A 22,871-nucleotide genomic window follows, 5' to 3' on the forward strand; every position below is an offset into this window, starting at 1 on the left:
GATAACACAGATTGTTAATTCCATGAAGACAGACACCTGTAATAATCTTGGTATAAAAATGTTGATTGGGCGTTCAGGATTTCCTGGAACATCCATGTCAAGCTCTTCTGGAACATCTTCGGATATCTGTCATGAAAATGTTAAAAGAAAATTAAAGAATTAGGAAACACATGATTCGTGTAAATGGCTTGTACATTATCAAATGTCCAGAAAGGAAAAGGCCTACCTTGTATATCGCATCGATGGCACCTTCCATATGATTCAAATCATTGCTGTCCAAACATAGAACAAGTGCTTGCAGCAGCTCCGGCCACCCGAAAACTCGCCCTAATTGCAAAATGACGCTGATAACCGTCCCAACGGTAGACCTGATGGTCTTATCAGTTGCTCCCAAGCAAGACAACAACTCAGACTTTATGTACTTGCGGTAAGAAGGAAACAAAGAATTATAAGACGTCAACAGATTGTTCTTCAAAATCAAACCGGCGGCCTGCCGTATATCCACAGATTTTCCCTGTAATTTTAACAGAGGCATATCAAGAAAGCACTAAATTGGCATCAGGACGAGAAAGAACCGATCAAGAAGAAATCTTGAAAAGGCGAAAGAAAGGCTAAATAGGAGGAGAGAAGACCTCGGCGCGCGCAAGGATGAAGGCAAGGTAGTTGTTGAAGTCGGGGAACATGCTGTAATATTGGAGTTGCTTCCAAATCCCGGCTTGGTCGGAGTTGGGGGAGATTTGGAGCTCCAACAGCCCGCAAATTGCGTGGAAGCCCTCCTCCTGCGGCTGCCACATTGCCGGCTCCGCCATCCGCCGGCGAAGAAGAAGAGAATAGAGAGAATAGAGAGAGAGGAGGAATCTTGCGATAGGGTTAAAAGGGATTTTAGAGAGAGAATGAGAGGGAAAGAGAGTGACGAGACACTACGACGAGAACCGGAGACGATCACGTTATATAGTACACGGGAGAAGAGACGGGGGGGGGGGAGTGAGGAGGGAGTCAAAGGATAATATGAAGTTTACAGGAGCTGATGTGCAAAAGTCAAAGGATAATATGAAGTATTGACTAATAATTGAGAAACGGTAGAGTAAACTATCAATCAAACTTATTATGAGTCTAATTTCTTGTAGCACTAATAAAAATAATAATCTAATTAATATTTTTCTAAATGATAATTAATTCAGCGTTTTTATTCTTAAATAATTTTTTTCCTTAACCACTGAAAGATTAAATTAAAAAAATTATATATATATATATATATATATATAATACTAAACTAATCAGCATTTTAAGATAAGACAAAAATATTGAACTAATCCATATTTTTGTTTAGAGATAAAATAATGACTAGTTCAACATTTTTATAATAACCACATTAATTAGACCCCATTTGACAGTCTGATTCGGTAGACATAAATTAAAACAGTGCTAGTTTGGTCAAAAAATCAGAGACGGTGGCTATATCATATTCATACCGGCAATGCATGAATTCTAAATAGAGTAGGATCATTCTCTCAACTTCACTTCAAGTTAAATGTATACTAAAAATCATTTCTCATTTTTCTGAGAGGGAAAGAGAAATGCGAGAGACGGGGAGAAAGGACGCTTTAGCACTACTTTTCTCTATCCTAATGACCACCTTACAAAACTTCAGCTTTCTATATTGGGTGGCAGAGGAGAAGGCCTTCAGTAAGAACAAATAGATCGTACAAAGTTATACTTCCTTTTTCAAGAAGTAACGTGAGCAATCAACAAAGATTCCAAAGTTGGTCAACAGAATTCGAACTTCTCCAGTGTTTGATCCAAGATAGATTCCAAAAAGGCTTCAACTAAGGATCATTTCTCTGATTCTTAAGAGAAATGATCAGATAGATGCAAAAGGTACTTATAAAGGTATTCCACCTTCATCACAACCATACAGATGGAAGAGTAAACTGATGGAGAAGTCCCAAATGAAACAATTGAAAAGAAGAATCCAAGAACAAAAACAAGACTGGAAAACAGTCAAAATGTTTAAGTTCACCGTATAAAAGATGGACATATCAACTTGACGAGAACAACTCACAGAATATCCCCTATGAACAAATGTAGTGCAATCCCAACACATCCCTAGACACTTCAGAGACATCTGATTGATCGAAAAGAAAGAAAAAAAAAACAAATGAAAATGAGGAACATGAGTGGAATCTGCATCATACTTATCCTTCTAAGACAACTTGATTGAAGCATAATAGTTTGCATTCGGTATCCCGTTACATGCTTGTGATACTCATTTTCTCAATACCTTTAGAGGACGAAACTAATGAGTATTCTGAAACAACAATATCACCATAATATCAGCATTTGTCCATTCATCCATTGTTCCGTCAGTGATGCTGCAATTCTTACGCCAGATCTCACACCCATACACCCAACATTGCCAAAGGTAGAAAGCAAAACCTGGGTGTAGAGATCTTTCTTTGGAATAGCAAATGATTTGAGAAAGATCAACATCCTGGGAGAGATTGGGCTGATGCCATAGCGGATAGACTGCTCCCTGACTCACTGCAATGCCGCAGGTATGATTGTCGACTAGAAGACCCACCAAGATAGGCTGGGGATGCATTGCTTGATCCAGGAAAATATGGGGAAGCGTATCTTGAATTGATGGATGAAGACAAAGGAAGTCGACTAGAAGACCCACCAATATATGTTGGGGATGCATTACTGGATCCCGGAAAATATGGGGAAGCATATCTTGAATTGATGGATGAAGACAAAGGAAGTCCCAAGGAATGCGGGGATACAAGATAAGAGACATGAGATCTGTGAGATGATGCATTTCTGAGTTCCGCAGAGCTTCTACTTGCACTGAGAGCAGGTGAGTTATTATATGACCTACGTGGGTTAGGAATACGAGGAGGAGTACCAGAGACAGAGTAAGTTCGGGAAACTGATTGTGACTGAGGAGGAGATATTTGTATAGGCGGGGATGCTGCCACCGATGAATGAAATGAAGAAAACCTAGCAGAGGAAGATGGAGACGCGGCACCAGAAGTAAGCAAAGGTGTGCTCTCTGAGGGAGGAGGGATGGCTATGCCTGCATTGGCGTCTTGCTTGCAAACGGGGCAGAATGTTCTCCAAGTTGTGAGCCACAAATCAACACAGACAGCATGGAACTCTGTAAGATATTCACACAATGTATAAGAGAGCAAGCAAAAAATCATTTAAAAACATCAGTTGATGAAATAAAGGTAATACTATTCATATTATTAAAGCATTTTTAATGTGCAAAGACTAAAATAGTGCCTCCAGATTGAGTATCTTGAAGAATCTTACGAAAGGGCGAACTCCAAGCATATCAAAGAGAATTCTAGCCATACAAACTATTGTAAAACCTTACTAGTTAGTTGTTCCCTGATTAAGATCTCCCTTGCACTTTTTTAGATGAAAACTCAAGATCTTGAAGATAAATGAGAAAAATTGTACTTCATTATGTTAAAATGAGAAATGAGCCAGACATCAAATTCTTAAATATTTGTCATCCAGCTATCAAAATAATGAAATAATGCTTATTGTCAAAAGGGTCGATATTGTCAGACAGTGAAAATTAAAAAGACCTATAATTGCTCTTTACCTTGGTCTAGAACTACGTTAGAGAGATCGGACAAAATCATGATATCAAGATTAGGGTTCCTGTCCTAAAGCACATATTCAATGAGAACAAAATTATCAGAACTGATGGAAAACCGAAAACTACACAAAGTTGAGTAACTATTGAAATTAGGAAAGATTCCCATGTATAGATTAAAGATGTGGGCAAATTATCCGAAAATTATATGGTGATGTATGAATTCTTTTCAGTTCCACAATTTTGGAACAAGTATTAAGTAACTTTTCACTATGTCAAAATGGGGTCTTTCTAAAAGAAACAATGTAGAAATTTTATTTCTGCACAAGATAGAATAAGGACCAACCAAGGAATAAATGTAGGATCAATAAAAGGATGTTGTTCTATTAACAAACTTGTGATGCACGGTAATGCCATGAAGTACAAAGTTCAACGTGAAGATATCTTACAGAGATATGTTCAGCTATCCACAAAACACATGCACATGGTGATTAATTACTATACGAGAAAGAGCAAGTAACAACGTCACTTCAGATAGTCACTTCCCAAAGTATCTAAAAGTAATCAAAATCTCTTAAAAGTAAAATAAAATAATATTGACCATCTAGTCATGTCTAAATGACTTACTATGCCGGCATGGCAGTACTCTTAGCTTCTCTCCAACATTGTAGTCTTCTAGGCATATAGCACACATTCTCGATGTACAATTATCCTCCAAAACTGATGTGAATATGAGACTTGGCATCGCTTTCACTAATCTACTGCTCATCCCATGAAACTCCCTGATGTTTGGAACTCGAGGTTGCGGACGCCTGATGCGGTGTCTGCGCACAAAAAAACACGTAGCCAGCACAGCAGACATTGCAAGCAGTGATATGAAGGAGATGGCCAGGACCGACCATACTGAATTTTCAAAAGTTGGTATAATCCACAACTCCATATCAGTACGCCCTGCATATTTCTTCAGCATCTCACCCGAGGCCTTCAAGACAAACACTGCATGTATGTGGATCCCACCTGAAGTTCCTGCCACTGAAACATGTTTAAAGTTAGATCTACATACCAGATGAGAGCATAGTGGTTGAGAGCAAATAGAGTTAACCAGAATCCAGATCTTGTTGAACTGCATCTACAATGTGAGGCAGATTGAAAAACAAGGACAGGGAAAATTAAGAAAGTAATTATTAGTCAAAGTTTATACTTATGCACCAGAAGTGTAATAGTGAAGAGTTGAAGAAAGAAAAAGGCGAAAATAAGGTTCTTCTGGAATCTGCAAGTCCCATTGAGTAATTAACATGCTATTAAATGTCTGGTACAAAATTACATTACTACAGATATGAACCAGGGAACAACAATATCCTTAATGTTAACCAGATTGCTTATTCATGAGCCCAAATAAAAAAGTTCACATACTTCTTATCAAAATAAAATATTATGTTTCTGTTTTCTTTTATTCTAATTCTCAATATAACATGTGCAACCTTACTGAATCTCTCTATTCACAGGATAGCTGCATATTTCAAGGAAGCTTTATCCGTTGGTGAATTATTAGCAACGGTTTGCGTAGCTTCTTTTTATTCCAATAGGAGTCAGGGTTTTTATCAGATTTTCAAAAAATGGAGTAATTTCCAGGGGACTACACTAGGAAAACAATAGCTGACCCATATAGTAGCGAGTAAAGGTTTAGTTGTTCTGGATGATACTACTTATCCAAAACTGCAGTAAATATATGTTGATCAAAAAGGAAAATTGTTTCTTGTTACAAAAGAAAAGCAACAGAATAAACATCTCCACAAACATCTCTCATGCCCAATGATTTAATAAGAGATATATTTTATCATTTTCCTTTTGGATCAGTTCCATCATGTTTTCATATTCCAACTGAAACTTCCCCTTTATAATCAAAGGAAAGATTATTTGGATTCCCATTGCCTGATAAGAATAGGTCTTGAAAGCCAATTGAAAAATTACCTCAACCTTCCCTGAAACTCCAATTGCAATCTAGGGGAAAAAAATAAAGGAAATTTCTAAAAACAGTACACCCTCGGAAGATTGTATATGCCACTCTCAGTACGTGAGTATTGGAATGAAGCAGATGAGATTGCATGAGGGTAACATGATAGAAAAATAGACATGTTAATGGAAGTGAGAAAACATAGCCTCGTTCAAAACAAAACCATCAATTTCATCATTGGCTACAATAAGAAAAGGTGAAATGTGCACTTTTAACCACCAAATAGTACGAACAATTATTCCCAGTGTGAAAAAACTAAACATGCTAGGAGAACCTTCTGCAAAGCGCAACATTATGTGCACATGAAAGTAAAAGCAAGCATATGTGTACATAACTACTTCAACTGAGAAAGGAACAAGCTATGCTTTAAAAATTCAAAATAGGTGACAATGAGAAGAAAATTACTTGAAACCAATGAGCCACTATCTTCATTGTCATATACAATTGCGGCTTTAAAACCAGCATTCTGTGCACTTCTGACCTTATCATCAAATGTGCATCCTCCTCTTATAATCAACACAAATGGAGAAAATTGACCTTCGACAGCTTTATTTGTCAATTCAGTGCATGCATCTAGAGGCTCAGCAACATACAGTACACCACATTCACCTGAACCTTTTATTGCAGGAGCTGTAGAAACACAGAAAGAATATTGTCACATACCTAAAGGGTACAACTTGAAAGAAAAAAAAAAAAACTGAATCTAAGAGAGAGAACGCGAGGAAGGGGGAGCTGTCGTTGACGAGGAAGGATGGCACAATAACCAAAAGAGGTTTGAAAAAGAAAATTAGCTACGCAAATTAAAAAGCCAAAACAACAGGCTTAAGAAGCCTACAGAGAGTAACGTTTTACACAAGCCTCTGTAATTAATTTGATATATACATATATCTTCCCAATACATGCTTCCATCAGATACATTCTTTGTTCCAATATGGAGACTCCCACATCTATTCTCAAATTTAAAGGATAGAAACTTCACTCTTTAGTCCATCTCAAAACAAGTTATTCATCCATTTGTTGGAAAATATTTTCACTTCAACCGTGTCTTTGTTTTTCATGCCTGTTACTTTAATTAAACCAACATAGACTAAATAGTGGATTCCTCCCACAAAAATTCCCATTTCTCTGATCCTTTCCACCAAATCCTAATTTTTTTTGTTCATATTCTAGAGATATTATCAACACCAATAAAACTACATACAGATAAAAGAAAGTTGTTGCTAAATAAAGGAAGAAAAACCCTAATGCATTAAGTCTATGCTCTTCAATTATCACTACACATTTGAGTTGCAAACTAAACAGAAATTAAATTGCAAGAGACTAAAGACACACGAGCATGTGATGTCGCATAGATCAAGATACACATAACTAAGGTTGCAGCTTACCAAAGTTCGCCTCCACATCGTCAAATGACAAAGTCACATTATTCCCCATCAGCACCACATTCGCAGCGCCCAACCCGACCATCAGATATATAACAACACAGACAAAGTACGCATACCTTCCTCCACCCTCATACTTCGAAACACCCATTTCAAACGCCGAAGAAAAGAAGAACAATTATTTAACCCAAAACACCAAACTTAACTTTACATCTAACCACTTCCAATTCCCAAACCCTTATCTCATCAAACAGCTATAGCTCACCATCCAATCCAAACCTGCAATATTAAGCATTAACTACCCAAATCAATGAGGCAAACAATAAAAGGCAATATTTTTCCAGCTGGGTATGAGAAATCGCGCGGCGAGAACGATTTTTTCGCAGAAAAGATCGAATCTTGATGCAATTAACGGGAAACAAAGAGGGGAAAAGGGATCACCTGAGACCTCTGGACCGAGAAGAGAACGCTGACGACCGAGAGGATCGAAACATCCGCTTCCATGAGAGGGGTGGGAATGGAAGAAGAAGAAGAAGGTGTCCGGGTACATAAAAGAAAGGCGGCGGATTCGAGCGGAGGTGGATCTCGCCGAAGATCTGAGCCTATCCACCCACTTCGAGGCCCGTAGAAATCTCTGAGATTAGTTGATTTGATCACGGGATTAGCAGACGAAGCCAACCAACCGCGTCTGGTATGACAATATTATATTTTATCTCTTTGGCGAATTGATGGTCGGATATGCTTTTGGTGGGAAGGAATCGCGAATCTTGATGGTTAGCTTTTGATGTGAATTTGGCTTTAATTTATTTGGAGGGAGTTGTTTGATAATATTAAAAATATGGAGGTTAAAATCCTTTCTTTTTTCCTGAAAAAAAAATAAAAAATAAAATAAAACTCCGAGTTTATAATATGTGCAATATAGACTACATAGAGTTGAGGAATTTCTTCCGATTGACTTAAAAAAAGAAGAAGAAGAAGAAAAAAAGAAGTGGTAATTTGTATCAATTAACTGCCATGAATTCGAAATGCTTACAAAAGACGAAGAAAAGAAAATCTAAGAGCTTGCCAAGAACTAAGATGAAGAAATTTTCAGCAGCCAAGGAAGCAGGCGATCCATTCTCTCTCTCCCCAACTCCTCCCTATCTTTTTCAATACATATGTCATCACTACCAACAAGCTAATAATTTTATGGTTAGAGGAGGGGTCTGGCCATGGCGGTGGTGTTACGTGCTACTTGCTTTTATCTACAACTCTTATCTGTTCTTTGTCAGTTTATGAGATATTATTCCATCACTATGTCAATCATATGAATGTTTGTTCCTGGATGTTTCAGCCCGAGTGAGAAGGAAGCTTCTTATGCTAGATAATAACTTATAATTATTAGGTTTTTTTACCTAATTGTCACTAAAAAAATTTCAAAATATTATAATTATTATTCTTTTTTTTTTTAACCAAGAAAGTTGTTGACTCCTTCAGAATTGTTATTATTAAAATTAATTTTTAGACATAATTTATTCTTTTGACATATAGACTCTTTGAACTACTAAAAATATCTTATCGACTAAGATATCCTAATAAGAAGCTAATGGTATATTAGTAAACTACATTATCTCTCTTATTTCCTTTAAAATATAAAGGTAAATATATTATATGGCAACTTACATGACAGTCATTTTATTAGTTTCGCGGGATTTATATCATTGTGTGTCACAAAAAAATTTAAAAGAGGTATGTAAAATATAGTGTTAATTTACAAATTCTAAATATAATTAACCCTATTTTCTAACATAATATTAGATAGCTTTCGAATAATTTTAAGCAATTTATATAAAGACAAAATGATATGTTTTGTAATTGGTTAATTAAAGTGATAGAATGACATTGCTTAATGATTTTGACAGCGATAATGATATTTTTAAATAATGTAACAGTAACTATGATACTTTAAAGTTTCATTCGGTAACGGCGAGAAGAAAACGGTGACGAGAGCTGTGTCGCGCCGACTACTCCGAAGACGGTGATCAAAACATGCAATTTGCCGACTCTAACTATAGTCTAGCCCAAGGTCGGAGTCGGGCCTGAGTTGGGCGGGCTTGTTACGGGCCTGATCGAGCTTGGGTCTAAATTTTAGACCTCGGTTTTCGGGTCGGGCGGATGTGTTAGGGCTGAGTTCGACTCAACCCAACCCGACCCGACCCGTTAACAGTCTATACTGGGCCAACGTTCGTGGTCCATTAGATAATGTCACTCCGGTCAAATCTCAATTCAAGCTTACTTAGGGCTCGAGCCTTAAATAAATTCAATTTAAGTCTCTTAATTAAGCTGGTTGGATTGAAAGAATCGATTAGATCAAATCCTCAAAACATATACTCAACGTGAAAAGTAATTAGAAAGATATATATATATATATATATTAAAATATTAAAGTTTAGAGATAAATACGAAAAAGTATATTATAATTTTCTCGAGCTTTCTCGATGTCATGACAAAATAACAGATGGAAGAAGTGTTCTATTTAATTTGTCTCCTTCCTGTTTTAATTCTGGGCTGCTAATGCTTATAGGGTGTTAATAAATTCAATTCAAGCTTAACTAGTCTAATTCAAGCCTCCATAAAACTGGTAGGTTCAAACTTAATTTAAGCTTGAATTAAATAAGACTTGATTAGAATTCTAAGAACCAAATAGATCAATCCTAAATGATTAGCAACGATATAAAATATCACAATCTAATTGTCTTGCACTATACACAATATAAATATTAGTATAATACAGACATTAATTTGAATTTTATGGAGTTAATCTCCAGCTAAGCTTGAGCTACTCGATTACTTTAACAATCCAAAATGTTATTGGGTTGTCCCGATAAATAAAATTGATCCCATACTCCCATAAACTATGCCAACGAGAGATTAAAGTTATAATATATGCTTGAATAAAGCTAATTCTAGCGTAGTTATTATAATTTTTAATAACATAATACTATTATATTATTTAGTTAAATGTTAATATAAAAAATAATAATAATTATTATATTTTATGTGACATAAATTTAAAATTAAAGTAACGAAGAATAGTGAATTTGTATTAAGAATTAGTAATAGTTTAAACTAAATAAAAAAAAATCTTAAATTGGATGAGCTAAGTATTGTCTAATCTAGATATAAACTAGTAATTTAAAAATATTATTATAATTAACTTTGTTATTAAATTAATTACTTATCTCAGAAAATAAAAGATTCATATTCTGACATATTTCACATCTCCTGGTTTAAAATAGTCAAATGTGACCATCGAATATTTTCAAAGGTTGCAGTACTATCTATTCAAAGGTTGCAGTACTGTTGAAGTCCGAGGACCAAAGATAGCCCACACATTCATTGAAACGTAGACTGTCCAAGAAAACAACAACTACAACATCCTCTACTTCAAATTCGTATTTATAGGATTGCCCAAAACTTTATCCAAAACTTCCTCCAATACCTCTCTCTCTCTCTCTCTCTCTCTCTCTCTCTTTCTCTTCTCTCTCTTATCTCGTCCACCTAAAGTGCAGGCGCCGTCTCCGCCTCTCCTTTTCAAGTGGAGGGAAAAGAACCGAGATTGGCATTGTGGGTCAGCTTTGGTTCCTAATCCTTTTACTGGGAATTTGGTACGAGTCTCTCTCTCTCTCTCTCTCTCTCTCAAAACTTCTTTTCCTTGAAAGATGCTTATAAATTCTTAATCATCTTCAATTTTTAGAATACCTATTTGTGATACAGGAGATCTTTTATAGCTGGATAGCTAGTACCTCCGTTCCAATCTCGATCCACTCCAATTCTGGGTGGGGTCCAAAGTGCAAAACTTTGACTTCAGGGAGGTTTCATTTTCGGGTCCCACCTGCACAAGGGCGGTGGAGTAGAGTGAACGACCGTCTCAAGGTGGGCCCACTTCTCGAGCCAATCACCCGTCAATGAGCACTGCGCGATAAGAGTGGCCCTCCAGTTGTGGACTGTGGGGACCACCGGTCTAGGGTTTGAGATTCCTTAGAATCACTATCTGTGGACATCTGATGCGAATTGGACGGCCGGGATTGCTTGAATGTCGCGACCGCCGCTGCCTCATGGGCTGTCCCGGTTCAATGCGGAAGGAAGTGAATCTTGATTCATACTATTATTAGGATATCGTCTTTTCACTTTACACCCTGCATTATGTATATTTTTAAAATTTAACCCTCCTATTTGGATTGTTTTGTCTATTTTCTTGAAAGTTAAATTTTATACCCAAGTACGAGTACTTCACTATGCATAACTTACAAACTATTATAAATTTATTAGACAAACTAATTGGAGAGAAGAATAATTTGAGCCCATTTTAGGTATTTCGGTAATTTGAGTAGAATTATAGGAACAAATCTCATATAAAAAAATTTATAGACTAAGGTGATTTATATATTAGTCCAAGGAGGTAGAAAGAAACCTTTAAAAACATATAGAATAGTATCACTTAATAGTATTTAGCTGGGTGATACCACGCCTTAGAATGAACCTGGATAGACTTATAGTTTGGAGGACAGAATGTAATCTTAAATCAAAAGAAAAAATAAATACAATAGTAGTTTAGAATGTACTCTATAGTACTTTACTAGAAATACGAGGGTCAAACTAGAATAAAAATAACAATATATATAGATTGACGCCGACCACCGAGAAACACGAGTACACGACAGAATCTATTTAACAATCAAGTTTATTATTCTCAATAATTGAAACATACTGAAGTGCTCTTTTTGTATATTAAATGTCGAGATATATATATATATATATATATATAACGATGAATTGATGTAGTTTATACATACACGGGCATGCAAATGTATTTTTCATTATAATTGTTTCAAAATTATTATTTTGATTATTAAAAATAAATAAAGAAAATTTTGTTAAATAGGAAAGACACCATCTGAAATCAATAAATTCACATCTTTATGGGACTCTTCTGTAAAGCATAGTAGATAGATTTCGTTTCGAACTCCAACTGGCCGGAGTCCATCCCTCCTGCGCATATCCTAAAAATCCAACCTTTTACCCCTGTACGTGCGCCTCTGAAAATCCCCATCTTTCCCCGGTTCTTCTTTTCCAAAGCTCTCACCTTTCCTATCGCATGGCGGCCGCCACCACCACCGCCGCCGCCGCCGCCGCCTTGCCCTCCTCCCGCCTCCTCCCTTCCTCTTCCTCCTCCTCCTCCCCCAAAACCCTAATATCTCTTCGTATCCCACCAAAGCCCTTGCCTTTCTCCTCCTCTTCTCTCCTCCTCCGCCCCCGCCGCCACTTTCTAACTCCCATGGCTGCGGCGGCGGAGGAGCACGAGAACCCGTACTCCTCCGTCTCCTTCTCCTCCGACAAGCCCCGCGAGGAGTGTGGCGTCGTCGGCGTCGTCGGCGACTCGGACGCTGCGGGGCTCTGCTACCTCGGGTTGCAGAAGCTACAGCACCGCGGGGAGGAGGGCGCCGGCATCGTGGCCTCGGACTCGTCCTCTCTCCGCTCCGTCACCGGCCTCGGCCTCGTAGCCGACGTCTTCTCCAACCCCTCCCTCCTCTCCTCCCTCACCGGCCCCGCCGCCATCGGCCACGTCCGCTATTCCACCGCCGGTGCTGCCGCTTCCTCCTCCAACGTCCAGCCCTTCCTCGCCGGCTACCGCTTCGGCCAGCTCGCCGTTGCCCACAACGGCAACCTCGTCAACTACCGCCTCCTCCGGTCCCAACTCGAGTCGCGCGGCTCCATCTTTAACACATCGTCGGACACCGAGGTCATCCTCCACCTTATCGCCACCTCCACCGCCCGCCCCCTCCTCTCACGCATCGTCGAGGCCTGCGAAGCCCTGGAAGGCGCCTACTCCCTGCTCTTTCTCACCGCCCAAAAGCTGTTCGCCGTAAGGGACCCGTTCGGATTCCGCCCCCTCGTCATGGGCCGCCGCCCCAACGGCGCTATCGCGTTCGCCTCGGAAACTTGTGCGCTCGACCTCATCGACGCTACCTACGAGCGTGAGGTCCAACCAGGGGAGGTCGTCGTCGTCGACACCCGAGACATGTCAGTGTCTTCGGCGTGTCTAATGCCCCGGAAGCCCCGGAAAGCTTGCATCTTTGAGCACATCTACTTCGCCCTGCCTAATTCCATTGTCTTTGGCCGCGCCGTCCATGACTCAAGGTCAGCGTTCGGGCGTGCACTCGCAGAGGAGTCGCCTGCCCCGGGCGCGGATGTCGTCATCCCTGTTCCGGATTCAGGGTTTTATGCAGCTCTAGGGTTTTCACAAGCCTCGGGGATTCCCTTCCAGCAGGGGCTGCTAAGGTCCCACTACGTTGGCCGGACATTTATCCAGCCATCACAGCATATTCGGGACCTCGCCGTCAAACTGAAGCTTTCGCCGGTCCGCGGAGTTCTCGAAGGCCGCAGCGTGGTTGTGGTAGATGACTCAATCGTGCGCGGCACCACATCGTCCAAGATTGTCTCGCTCCTCAGGGACGCGGGTGCCCGGGAGGTCCATATGAGGATTGCCAGCCCCCCTGTAGTTGGTTCTTGCTACTATGGTGTCGATACCCCGAGTGCGGATGAGCTCATATCCAATAGGATGAACACCGAGGGGGTGAGGAGAGAGATCGGGAGTGATTCCCTTGCCTTCCTTTCACTCGACAAGCTCAGGGGGTTGCTTGGGGATGAGGCGCCCACGTTCTGCGATGCATGCTTCTCGCGTGAATACCCAGTGCCGCTGAGGGAGCCTGAGGTCGTGTGTGTGGGGGAAGACTGATGCTGAGCCTGGATTGAACCATTTCTTAGGAACCAGGAATTTCAATCTATCCATACATTCCTGATATAGAATGAATTCTGGATGAAAACAAAAATTTTGTTTTAGTTTAACCCTTCCGCATTTTCTTTCATATTTTAACTTTCAGATATTCTAGATATTCTGTCTTATGAAGGTATTAGTTCATATCTTCTCTGATTTATAGTATGCAATTCTTTTGGGATTCAGAATATATCTTATGTGAGCTAATGCTTTGCTCATTTTCTGATTGCTATATCTTCTTTTTGGAGGCCTTTATATGATAATTGGTTTGGTTATGTTCTTTTTATACTTCACAAAAATTATGCAGCATTACACTATTACTCACATCTGACAGTTGTTAATGTTCGTCTAGTTTCTATTTCATACTTTTGTGCGTATGAATTGGATATGGCCCTAGATTGTCAAATAGTTGGCATGATCTCTTGAACATTAGGTGCACACTTATTTAAGCACTTGATGGTATATCACATAAAATTTGGATTTATCAGGTAGTGTGGGTCTGTAGCCGATGTGGAGTCTTCCATTGACATTAGAAACGCTCAATTGAGTTGACTTTCAAGTGTTCCAATTGGATGCCTTGAGTTACACTTTGTATGCAATTTCATAAATATATAAATAATGCTGTTAGTCTCCTGTAGGTCCAGCTTAAGACTGAAACATGTAATTTATGTACCCTGATAGGTATACAACTGAACATGTAATTTTTTATCCATTGCGATCTCTTTCTGTTATCTGCTTAAGTTCTTTGAAGTAGATAGGAGTTAGGCTGTGTCTGATGAAGATATAACACACGACTCTTTGATGATACCCTGTTAGAAGTCTCTTGAAAACTTGTGTTTATTTGTGATTGTCAAACAACTTATATTTAAGAAAGGAATATATTGAGTTGTGGTAGATCTTTTTGGAAATCATTATGTTTGTGCGGTATGTTTGGTGAGGCTTGATCATTTATAGGTCATGTTTAATATGTAATATGCATGTACTTATATAGATTTATTGTATAATATGCATATACTTATATCTGAATGATGCCTGAAGTTTATGCTAGATCCTGTACTTGCAGAAGTTCATTTCTGACTAATTCATTGATTACATTTTTTTCCTTTTCAAAGATATACAACTCCTGAAAAGTAGAGCTGTATGACAGTTCAGTGTCAAATGGTGATTGCAATGTTCATAGAGATGCCTAATGAATACTTCTATGCCGAACTTCATTGATGGTTCTCAGTGTGAGAATCTGCAACTATACTTAATGATGTTTTGCAGAATAGTTTATGTTATCTGATTTAATTCTGTTAGTTGTTGACTAATTTAAGTATTTATCTATGGTCTTTATTACCTTGATGCTTTTCGATATATTCTGTTGAGATCAAACAGTGTTTGTTGTATCTTGCACCTCATTGATTCAAGTAAGGTTGGATAAATGGAAAGCTGCAAATATTCATCTTTTCTTTCGCTTTTCAGTTTATGTTATTTGTCTAATAATGATGATTCATATATTATTACAAACTTCTGATGCTTTATAGATTATGCAACCTAGGATGATATGTAGATAAGAGTCTTTTTTGTTTAGCTACATATGTTCACCTTTAGCTCTTCCTAATTTTCCATCTTGCTGAATTTTAGGTCATGTTTCTGTTTTCTCATTAGCTTATGCTATTCCCCTATCTAATCAACTCTGGGCAGTTGACATCTTGTTCCATAGACAGGTGAAGGTATGTTTTAGGATCATTGTGTTGGCATTATACTGCGAATTCAATGGCTTGTCCAATCTGCTTCATTTGATTTCTGTGAATGCTTCAGCTGTCTGTACTCAGTAGCACCTTAAGCTGTAAAGAAGCAATTCTTGGATCAAAGAAATCCATAGAATCATAGATATAAACAAACAGTTGTAGCTCATAATTCCTGTGCAAGTTCATTGATGAGAACCACCGGTGTTCTCCATCGATTCTCGCGATGCAGCCTAATTCTTGAATTCCTTAACATTTCTAATATTATTTTGTCCAATGAATCTTGTTTGAATGTGTTCCTTCTGCAATATTTGGAATGGTTGTCATCCTTGGCTTCATGGGTTTGTTTCTGAGTTCCATCTCATAGGAACATACAGTATGCTTGTTTACTAGTCAACATTGCTGTATTCAATATCAACTGCAACACATTACTGCTTACATCTGTCAGTATTTACATCATACATCACTATTCTGTAATCAGTGCATTTTGTTGTAGTCTTCCAAAGTCAAGAATGTATACTGAAAAGTTCAAAAGCTTTGCACTTCCTCTTTTTCTACATCTGTCATTCATCTTTTTCTCTACAAGAAGGTTGAACTTGCTCTTGCAAACTGCAATATAACTGGAGTAATTTGCAAATTGGTTTGTGTGTACATTGTTAGTTTATTTTACTTCAATTGCTATTCTTTTGGTGGTCTTATACATCTAAAAAAACCTTAAAAATTGTCATTAATTTCTGGTACTAGTTGGGATCCACTAAGCACTAACAGAGGGCTAAGGCAATTTATTTTATAGAGAAAAGGAAAAAAAAAATGAAGTGCTTTATTTCTTTTTCTTTTTAAGAGAAAAGAAGAAGAATCCGTTAGTTAGTAGATACCTTCCCCCAATCATATGCGTGGTTGTCGCTTTATTGGGGGCCTAAAAAAAAAATACTAATTACGAGAAAAGAAAAAAAAAGAAAAGAAAAGAAAAAAGTTTTAGAGAAGGTAAAGAGAAGCCCCACCACCATCATTAAACGCCGAATACGTCCCCTGGCCCGTGTTGATCCCCTTCTCTCCCCCCTCCCTCCCTCCCTCCAATCCGCTTCCGCTTCCGATCTCAATCCCGAACCCTTTTTCCATCGGATAATTCGATCCATGATAGGTTTATTCGCGAAACCAGGGGGAGAGGGGGGTAGATTGTGAGATAAAGCGTCGATAAGCAACTCCAAGGCGCGGCCTTGGGGCGGCGCAAGATTCGATTTTTAAGGCTGGGACGGTGGCAGTCGAACGATTCCACCTTTCCCTTCTTTTGGGCTCTCGCTTTTATCAGTCAAGAGAGGTGAGAGGAGGTGGAATCCGATGATTCCGCGGGGTCACCGTTGACCGATTTCGCCATTGGAGGCCGTGAAGGAGGGAATCCCTCGACGAATGCGCCCAGGGAGGTGAGCTGGATGTGAATAGAAAGGGGGTGATGGCGGTTGGAGGAGGAGGAGGGGAGGAGATGGAGAAGGATTTCGAGACCAAGCTAAGGTTGCAGAAGGGGTCGGTGCAGAGGGCGAACAGCATAGCTTTTAGAGCGCCCCAGGAACAGTTCACCATCAAAGATTTCGAGCTGGGGAAGATCTATGGCGTCGGTTCTTACTCAAAGGTGTGAGCTCTTCGGGATTTTGTTGTTTCTCCTTGCGGGTTCTTTTGTTTTATCGCATTTCGCTTCGTGAGTTTGTTTTGCAAGTGGTGATTTGGTGATAGATGTGTTTATAGGATCTAGGTTTCTTTTCTTTTCTTGATGGAATTTGGATGTGGATGTACAGAATGGCGAGGAATGTAATAGGAGAGGTGAAATATAATCTATGGCAAGATTTGGATCTACTCTTTAGGTATTTGGGCCGTTTTAATGTGTAGAGGCACACTGAAACCAATTGTGTCCTTGAGATAGAATAGTGACTTGTAGCAATTTGTTTTTATTCTTATTATCTTTTGAATTTTGGAGCAGTATAATTCTTTTAGTAATAGTTATCTTTGTCACCATTCTTCTCTTCTCTTTACAAATCATGGACTTCCTAGTGTGGATTCTTACAGGTAGTGAGGGCAACTAAGAAGGACACAGGAAATGTGTACGCATTAAAGATTATGGATAAGAAATTCATTACAAAGGAAAACAAAATATCTTATGTAAAGCTGGAGCGTATCGTACTTGATCAGTTGGATCATCCAGGCATTGTCAGACTATATTTTACTTTTCAAGATACTTACTCCCTATGTAAGTTCTATCATAAATGTGATTTTGTCAGCTGTTTTCATCTTTCTGATTTTTGTTGTTGTCCTTGTAGATGAACTATATTTCACTGAATTGAAGGCAACCAGCCTTCATATATATTTTCTAACATTTTTGTGTTGATGGTAACTCTCTAGACATGGCACTTGAGTCTTGTGAAGGCGGAGAGCTATTTGACCAAATTACTAGGGTAAGTATCAAATACCTTATCCTTTGGAACTGTAGTATGGTATTTGATTTTATCCACATGGTCGCAGAAAGGTCGTCTATCAGAGGATGAAGCTCGCTTTTATGCCGCAGAAGTTATTGATGCTTTGGAGTATATACATGGCGTAGGACTAATTCATCGAGATATTAAGGTAAATAGGGATCATGTAATTGTGTATTTATTTTGTCACCTTTTCTCTGCAGGATGACTTAGTCTAAATTATCTAATTATTTTGATTATTCCAGCCAGAAAATTTACTACTTACTCCAGATGGGCACGTAAAGATTGCTGATTTTGGTAGCGTAAAGCCAACAAAGGACACTCGAATAACTGTTCTTCCAAACTCAACAAGTAACATTATAGCATATCCAGAATTCACCTCTGCTTAGACCTTCAAATATATAAACATTATACTTATTGCTGTTTCAGATGAGAAAGCATGTACTTTTGTCGGAACAGCTGCTTATGTTCCTCCAGAGGTTCTCAATTCTTGCCCGGCAACTTTTGGGTAAGGGCATAACAGGAATTATCAACTTGTATTAGAAAATTTGATTTATTGGAAGACTTTGAGGACATTAGACAACTCAAGTATTGGGTTCTACTTCCTGAATCATTTTTTCCCAATGTCTGTGCATTGACAAAGGAGCTGTAATTCACTTGCATATGGATTGTTTCAGAAGTCGGTTATCATTCATGGAAAACATTAAAAAAAAATCACTCGTTTAGCTCTTTATCTTTTGAACTTCATATTTATAGAAGATGTCACCCCTTTGAGTCATTGAAAATCTAGTTATTCTTTTACTGATCTTCCGTTTCCTTTTCTCAGGACTGTCAGTCCCTTATTTCATCTCTACCCTCTCTAAGATTTCCCTTTTTAAGTCTATCGAGTAGAATCTACTGATGATCCTCATCTTCCTTGAGTAGCAGTAGGTTGATGAACAAACTATTTGCCGAGTAATAGTATATTGACAAACGAGTACTTGTGAAGCAGTTTTTAGTTTAGCATTTTGCACTGGTGAAGTTAGAAATCTTCTGTTATATAGGTTGCAAGCAAATATGGAAGTTCAATTTCCGTTCTTTGGATCATGGAGCTTCCCAAAGTGAAAAATGAAAATGGTCAAAGTGGAATTGTTAGTTTACAATTTCTGTGCATTATCTAACAAGCATTGACAGATATCAGAATGTCATTCTTAAGATGGGAAAGGCCATAAGAAAATGCCATTGCAGATACTTTTGATATATTGTGTATGAGTGGATACATATTATAAATTAATGGACCATTGTTATGAGCCACAACCTGACCATACTGACTACTGATATTAAGAGACCATCTATTGATTATCTGCTGGTTGCTTATACGAGATTTATCATTTATCACTAGTGGCTGCAATCAGCTCTCTGTAGATGGTAGGTGAAATGCTTAAAATTATTTATCATATTTGGATATGATAAAGTAACAGTTGGATTCTACACAATTTTAATTGAAGGAGTCAAAGTAATAGAAAGGGCGCTTGCAATACAACTATGATAGATGCATGAAGCTCCCGCTGGTAGCAGGTCTGCAAAGGTCAAGACAACCTTACTCCTATTACAGGAGAGGTTGTTTGACTTGTTTTTGTGGCTTGATCCGACAGTAGATGCATGGTGATGAGTTATACCATGACATAAGTGACATTCTCTATGTTTGGAAATTACTTTTGGAAGTAATTAGCTTTGGGAAATCTTGGCATGCCTGTAACCATATTTGGCAGCTCTAGGAAAGAGCTCAATGAGATTACATATTATTTATTGATTTTCAATTTATGGATGCAATGGCTATGTACATGTTCCTGATGTAGTTCTCTGTCCTATAACAGGAATGACCTATGGGCTCTTGGGTGCACTTTATATCAAATGCTTTCTGGTTCTTCTCCTTTTAAAGATACTAGTGAATGGCTTATTTTTCAGAGAATCATAGCCAGGGACCTCAGATTTCCAGAACATTTCTCTCTGGAAGCAAGAGATCTTATTGACAAGTTACTGGTAGGTGACAAATTCCTTTTTGTTTTTATATGAAGAAAATAAATAAATAATATCTGTATTATGCATGTAGAAGACTTCTTGTCCTTTGATCTGCGAAAGATGTAATGTGAACTACTATAATCTTTTAGGGTGCTTAGTGAGGACTTTTTTAATATGTTATCTTGATGAAATTGATGAGGACTGATGTATCATGTATAGTTCATAAGTTGTTTTGTCAGGCAGTATTGCTTATATGGTCATGGATTTGGCCACCAGATTGGTATGTATCAGAATTCAGTAAATAAACCTAATATCTTGGTATAGGTTTGTTAAAATGGTTTCACAAGCTTGTATGCACATTGATTCTGAAATGGTATACCTATTTGGAATTTTGGATCACGAACAATTTATTCTGTGTAATGTTTTGATGATTTGATCCAGTCTACATACCAACAGTCTGCTCTTCATAGTTAATATTTTGTATATTAATAAGTGATAACACTCCTTTGCTCTGCCAATGTGGCTCATCTCTTCCCACAATTGCGTCTTAGAGTAATATCATAGCTATCTTTTCTTGCTTGATGCTGCAGTAATCCCTGTCTTCAAGATAGTATAACCGTGAAATTTTGAATATAGCATCGTCTATACTCGACTTGGATTAATCTGGCATGATCTGTTCCAGTACCTGTTGCTCATACGATCTTGTGTCAAAGTACCTCTTTTCATTTATGGTAAACCTTGTGTAATGACTCATTGTCGTGGAAAATGATCTGTCAAATATGTTTTGTTGGCATAGTTCCGCTAGCTTCTTGTTTTGATCCTGTTTTAATTGCAGGATACCGATCCTGGCAAAAGGCCAGGTGCTGGACCTGATGGCTATGCTGTTCTCAAGATGCATCCTTTCTTTAAGGGAATTGACTGGAAGAATATACGGAATACACAGCCGCCAAAGCTTGCTTTGGACATAAATGTACCATGTTTTTCTTATGCCCATTTCTCATTTATGAAAAGTACTCAAAATAGTATTTTTTTTCATACTCCAGCGTACTATTGCAGGAGGGCGAGGATGACGATGCTCAGGAATCTTGGAACCTGACACATGTTGGAAGCGGTCCGACTAACCAACATGCCACCCAGGATGGAAATAACTGTGCCACGTCATCTTCTGAATCACAATCCCACATATCGAGGCTAGCTTCAATTGACTCTTTCGACTCTAGATGGTAAGCCAAAGGCATTGATACCATCATCTATAGTTAATTTTCTGTGCAACTCTTACTTTATTACGCTGATTGTTGCATGCTTGGTGTGCATCTTTCCACCAAATTGTTTGCTGAAGCTCTTTACCTAGTAATCAGTTTGAGTGTCAAGCTTTGTATTGACTTTTCCTCTTTCCTTTCTTAGTTTGTGGTTTATATGATGGTTAACCGTAAAGAAACAGTGGGTCATATAGTACATAATGTTCACTTCCATTGTAATGACAGGAAGGAATTTTTGGAGCCTGGGGAGTCTGTTGTTATGATTTCCATGTTGAAGAAAATCAGAAAGCTAACAAACAAGAAAGTGCAACTAATCCTCACTGACAAGCCCAAGTTGATATGTGTGGATCCTTCTAGGATGATCGCTAAGGGAAATATACTCTGGTCTGATAATCCCAGAGACCTTTGTGTCCAAGTAGCAAATTCATCACATTTCAAGATATGCACAGTACGTTCTTCTGCATTAATTTTAGTGTCTTTTTGAGAAACCATCTATTTATTCACTGAAAATTATATGCCAATTTGATTTCAGCCAAAGAAGGTGTTGTCATTGGAGGATCCGAAACAGCGAGCGTGGCAATGGAAGAAGGCAATTGAAGGCCTCCAACATCCCTGAAGCCACTGAGTTACATGATCACTCATTTATGTTTACATCAAAATGGTCATATATACATGTTGGATAAACTACTGCTGAGGAGAATTATCACAGAAACACTGCACTCCCTTTTCCTGGTTATGGGGGCTTTTACTTCACAGAAGCTTTTCAAGAGCTGATTGCTGGTGTTGCTGTGCTTCATCCCATCGAAAATTACTAATTCATACGAACCTGTGGTATTTTTTTTAAAAAAAATTTAGATTGGTTTCTAGCATAAATTGTTGGAATTTTAAGCTGATACTGAGTGTGGATGAGTAAGGTTTGTGCCTATGGGACTTTATAAGAGAGAGAGCCAAACATGAGGAGAGCATCACATCTCTTTGTTTCGTATCACTTTTGTTACAAATTTTGTCAACCAAACTGACCTTGTGCTCATTATTTATCACGCTTCTGTTGTATTATTACTTGCTTCGACGATGATGGAATACATTGATTTTTTTTCCCCCTCTTTTGAATTTAAGACTAGTACTTGTTGATTCTTACTGCTATGTGTTGGTACATACTAAATTGATGCGTTTAGTGTTAAATAAATCAAGTGCATTGTCTATTGTCATCGACCTTTTGGGTCCTAATGTTTAGATTTTAGCTAATTCAATTGCCATAAAATATTAAACTTATATGCAGGCCAGCTATGTTTAATATCTCTATTATGCACTTTGTTACTCCCGAAATTATTATGGGAACTCAAAACTGAAAAGGTTGAAGCACCTAACCCTGGAACTTTGTTGCTAATGACCCAAAAATAAATCAAACATTCAAAATTCTGTTTGAAGCATACATGAAAGCAAGGTCATTATTCTCAGACTTAGAGTGTTGCATTTTCATGTGAAAAATAGCATAAATAGCCTACTAAACATTAATGCAATTATAAACCATACAGTTCGTATACATTAGTGAACTGCTTGAGTTTACCAGCCATTCAGTTATTTTGTTCCAGTTGGTCT

At 38.2% G+C, this 22,871-nt stretch overlaps 4 protein-coding genes across 7 annotated transcripts in view; 2 read left to right on the forward strand and 2 right to left on the reverse strand.

Moving 5' to 3' along the window:
- Positions 1-1,161, reverse strand: part of LOC140768366 (transportin-1-like) — a 35,178-nt gene extending 34,017 nt beyond the window's left edge. For 2 of the 3 annotated variants that reach the window (XM_073108621.1, XM_073108620.1), the window contains exons 1-3: positions 633-1,156; positions 227-514; positions 37-126 (exon numbers count right to left, since the gene is read on the reverse strand). In XM_073108621.1, the coding sequence (XP_072964722.1) occupies positions 37-126; positions 227-514; positions 633-809 (555 nt within the window). In that variant the 5' untranslated portion in view covers positions 810-1,156. Of the gene's footprint in view, positions 1-36; positions 127-226; positions 515-632 lie in introns of all 3 variants that reach the window. The other variant, XM_073108622.1, reaches the window with a different exon arrangement.
- An 820-nt stretch (positions 1,162-1,981) lies between these two features.
- On the reverse strand, positions 1,982-7,737 carry LOC140768367 (receptor homology region, transmembrane domain- and RING domain-containing protein 1-like). Its single transcript, XM_073108623.1, has 5 exons — positions 7,445-7,737; positions 7,007-7,282; positions 6,027-6,251; positions 4,235-4,639; positions 1,982-3,157 (listed from the first exon to the last, which is right to left on the reverse strand). Exons 2-5 carry the CDS (start codon positions 7,152-7,154, stop codon positions 2,484-2,486), a joined length of 1,452 nt encoding a protein of 483 aa, XP_072964724.1. The 5' UTR covers positions 7,155-7,282; positions 7,445-7,737; the 3' UTR covers positions 1,982-2,483.
- Positions 7,738-11,971: 4,234 nt separating this feature from the next.
- LOC140767975 (amidophosphoribosyltransferase, chloroplastic-like) lies at positions 11,972-14,043 on the forward strand. Its single transcript, XM_073108041.1, has one exon. The coding sequence runs from the start codon at positions 12,141-12,143 to the stop codon at positions 13,779-13,781; it is 1,641 nt and encodes a 546-aa protein (XP_072964142.1). The 5' UTR covers positions 11,972-12,140; the 3' UTR covers positions 13,782-14,043.
- A 2,549-nt stretch (positions 14,044-16,592) lies between these two features.
- On the forward strand, positions 16,593-22,378 carry LOC140767977 (3-phosphoinositide-dependent protein kinase 1-like). 2 transcript variants are annotated; one of them, XM_073108043.1, is made up of 12 exons: positions 17,036-17,177; positions 17,341-17,406; positions 17,609-17,789; positions 17,942-17,994; positions 18,062-18,163; positions 18,258-18,363; positions 18,442-18,520; positions 19,869-20,034; positions 20,849-20,983; positions 21,070-21,236; positions 21,498-21,720; positions 21,805-22,378. In XM_073108043.1, exons 3-12 carry the CDS (start codon positions 17,660-17,662, stop codon positions 21,886-21,888), a joined length of 1,245 nt encoding a protein of 414 aa, XP_072964144.1. In that variant the 5' UTR covers positions 17,036-17,177; positions 17,341-17,406; positions 17,609-17,659; the 3' UTR covers positions 21,889-22,378. The 2 variants fall into 2 exon arrangements, with proteins under 2 accessions (XP_072964143.1, XP_072964144.1); XM_073108042.1 differs by lacking the exon at positions 17,341-17,406 and having other exon boundaries at positions 16,593-17,177.
- Positions 22,379-22,871: the final 493 nt, after the last annotated feature.

Source organism: Typha angustifolia, chromosome 10, assembly GCF_048772165.1.
Source record: "Typha angustifolia cultivar Huaian chromosome 10, ASM4877216v1, whole genome shotgun sequence".
Lineage (NCBI taxonomy): Eukaryota > Viridiplantae > Streptophyta > Magnoliopsida > Poales > Typhaceae > Typha > Typha angustifolia.

Bases quoted from the DNA above. Each gene is read 5' to 3' on its own strand.
- LOC140768367 (XM_073108623.1), bottom strand. From the start codon at position 7,154: ATGGGTGTTTCGAAGTATGAGGGTGGAGGAAGGTATGCGTACTTTGTC. The intron at 6,252-7,006 runs GTAAGCTGCAAC...GTGTTTCTACAG, and splicing joins CGATGTGGAGGCGAACTTTG to CTCCTGCAATAAAAGGTTCA. The intron at 3,158-4,234 runs GTAAGTCATTTA...AATATCTTACAG, and splicing joins AGTACTGCCATGCCGGCATA to AGTTCCATGCTGTCTGTGTT.
- LOC140767975 (XM_073108041.1), top strand. From the start codon at position 12,141: ATGGCGGCCGCCACCACCACCGCCGCCGCCGCCGCCGCCTTGCCCTCC.
- LOC140767977 (XM_073108042.1), top strand. From the start codon at position 17,001: ATGGCGGTTGGAGGAGGAGGAGGGGAGGAGATGGAGAAGGATTTCGAG. The intron at 20,035-20,848 runs GTAGGTGACAAA...TTTTAATTGCAG, and splicing joins ATCTTATTGACAAGTTACTG to GATACCGATCCTGGCAAAAG. The intron at 21,721-21,804 runs GTACGTTCTTCT...ATTTGATTTCAG, and splicing joins CACATTTCAAGATATGCACA to CCAAAGAAGGTGTTGTCATT.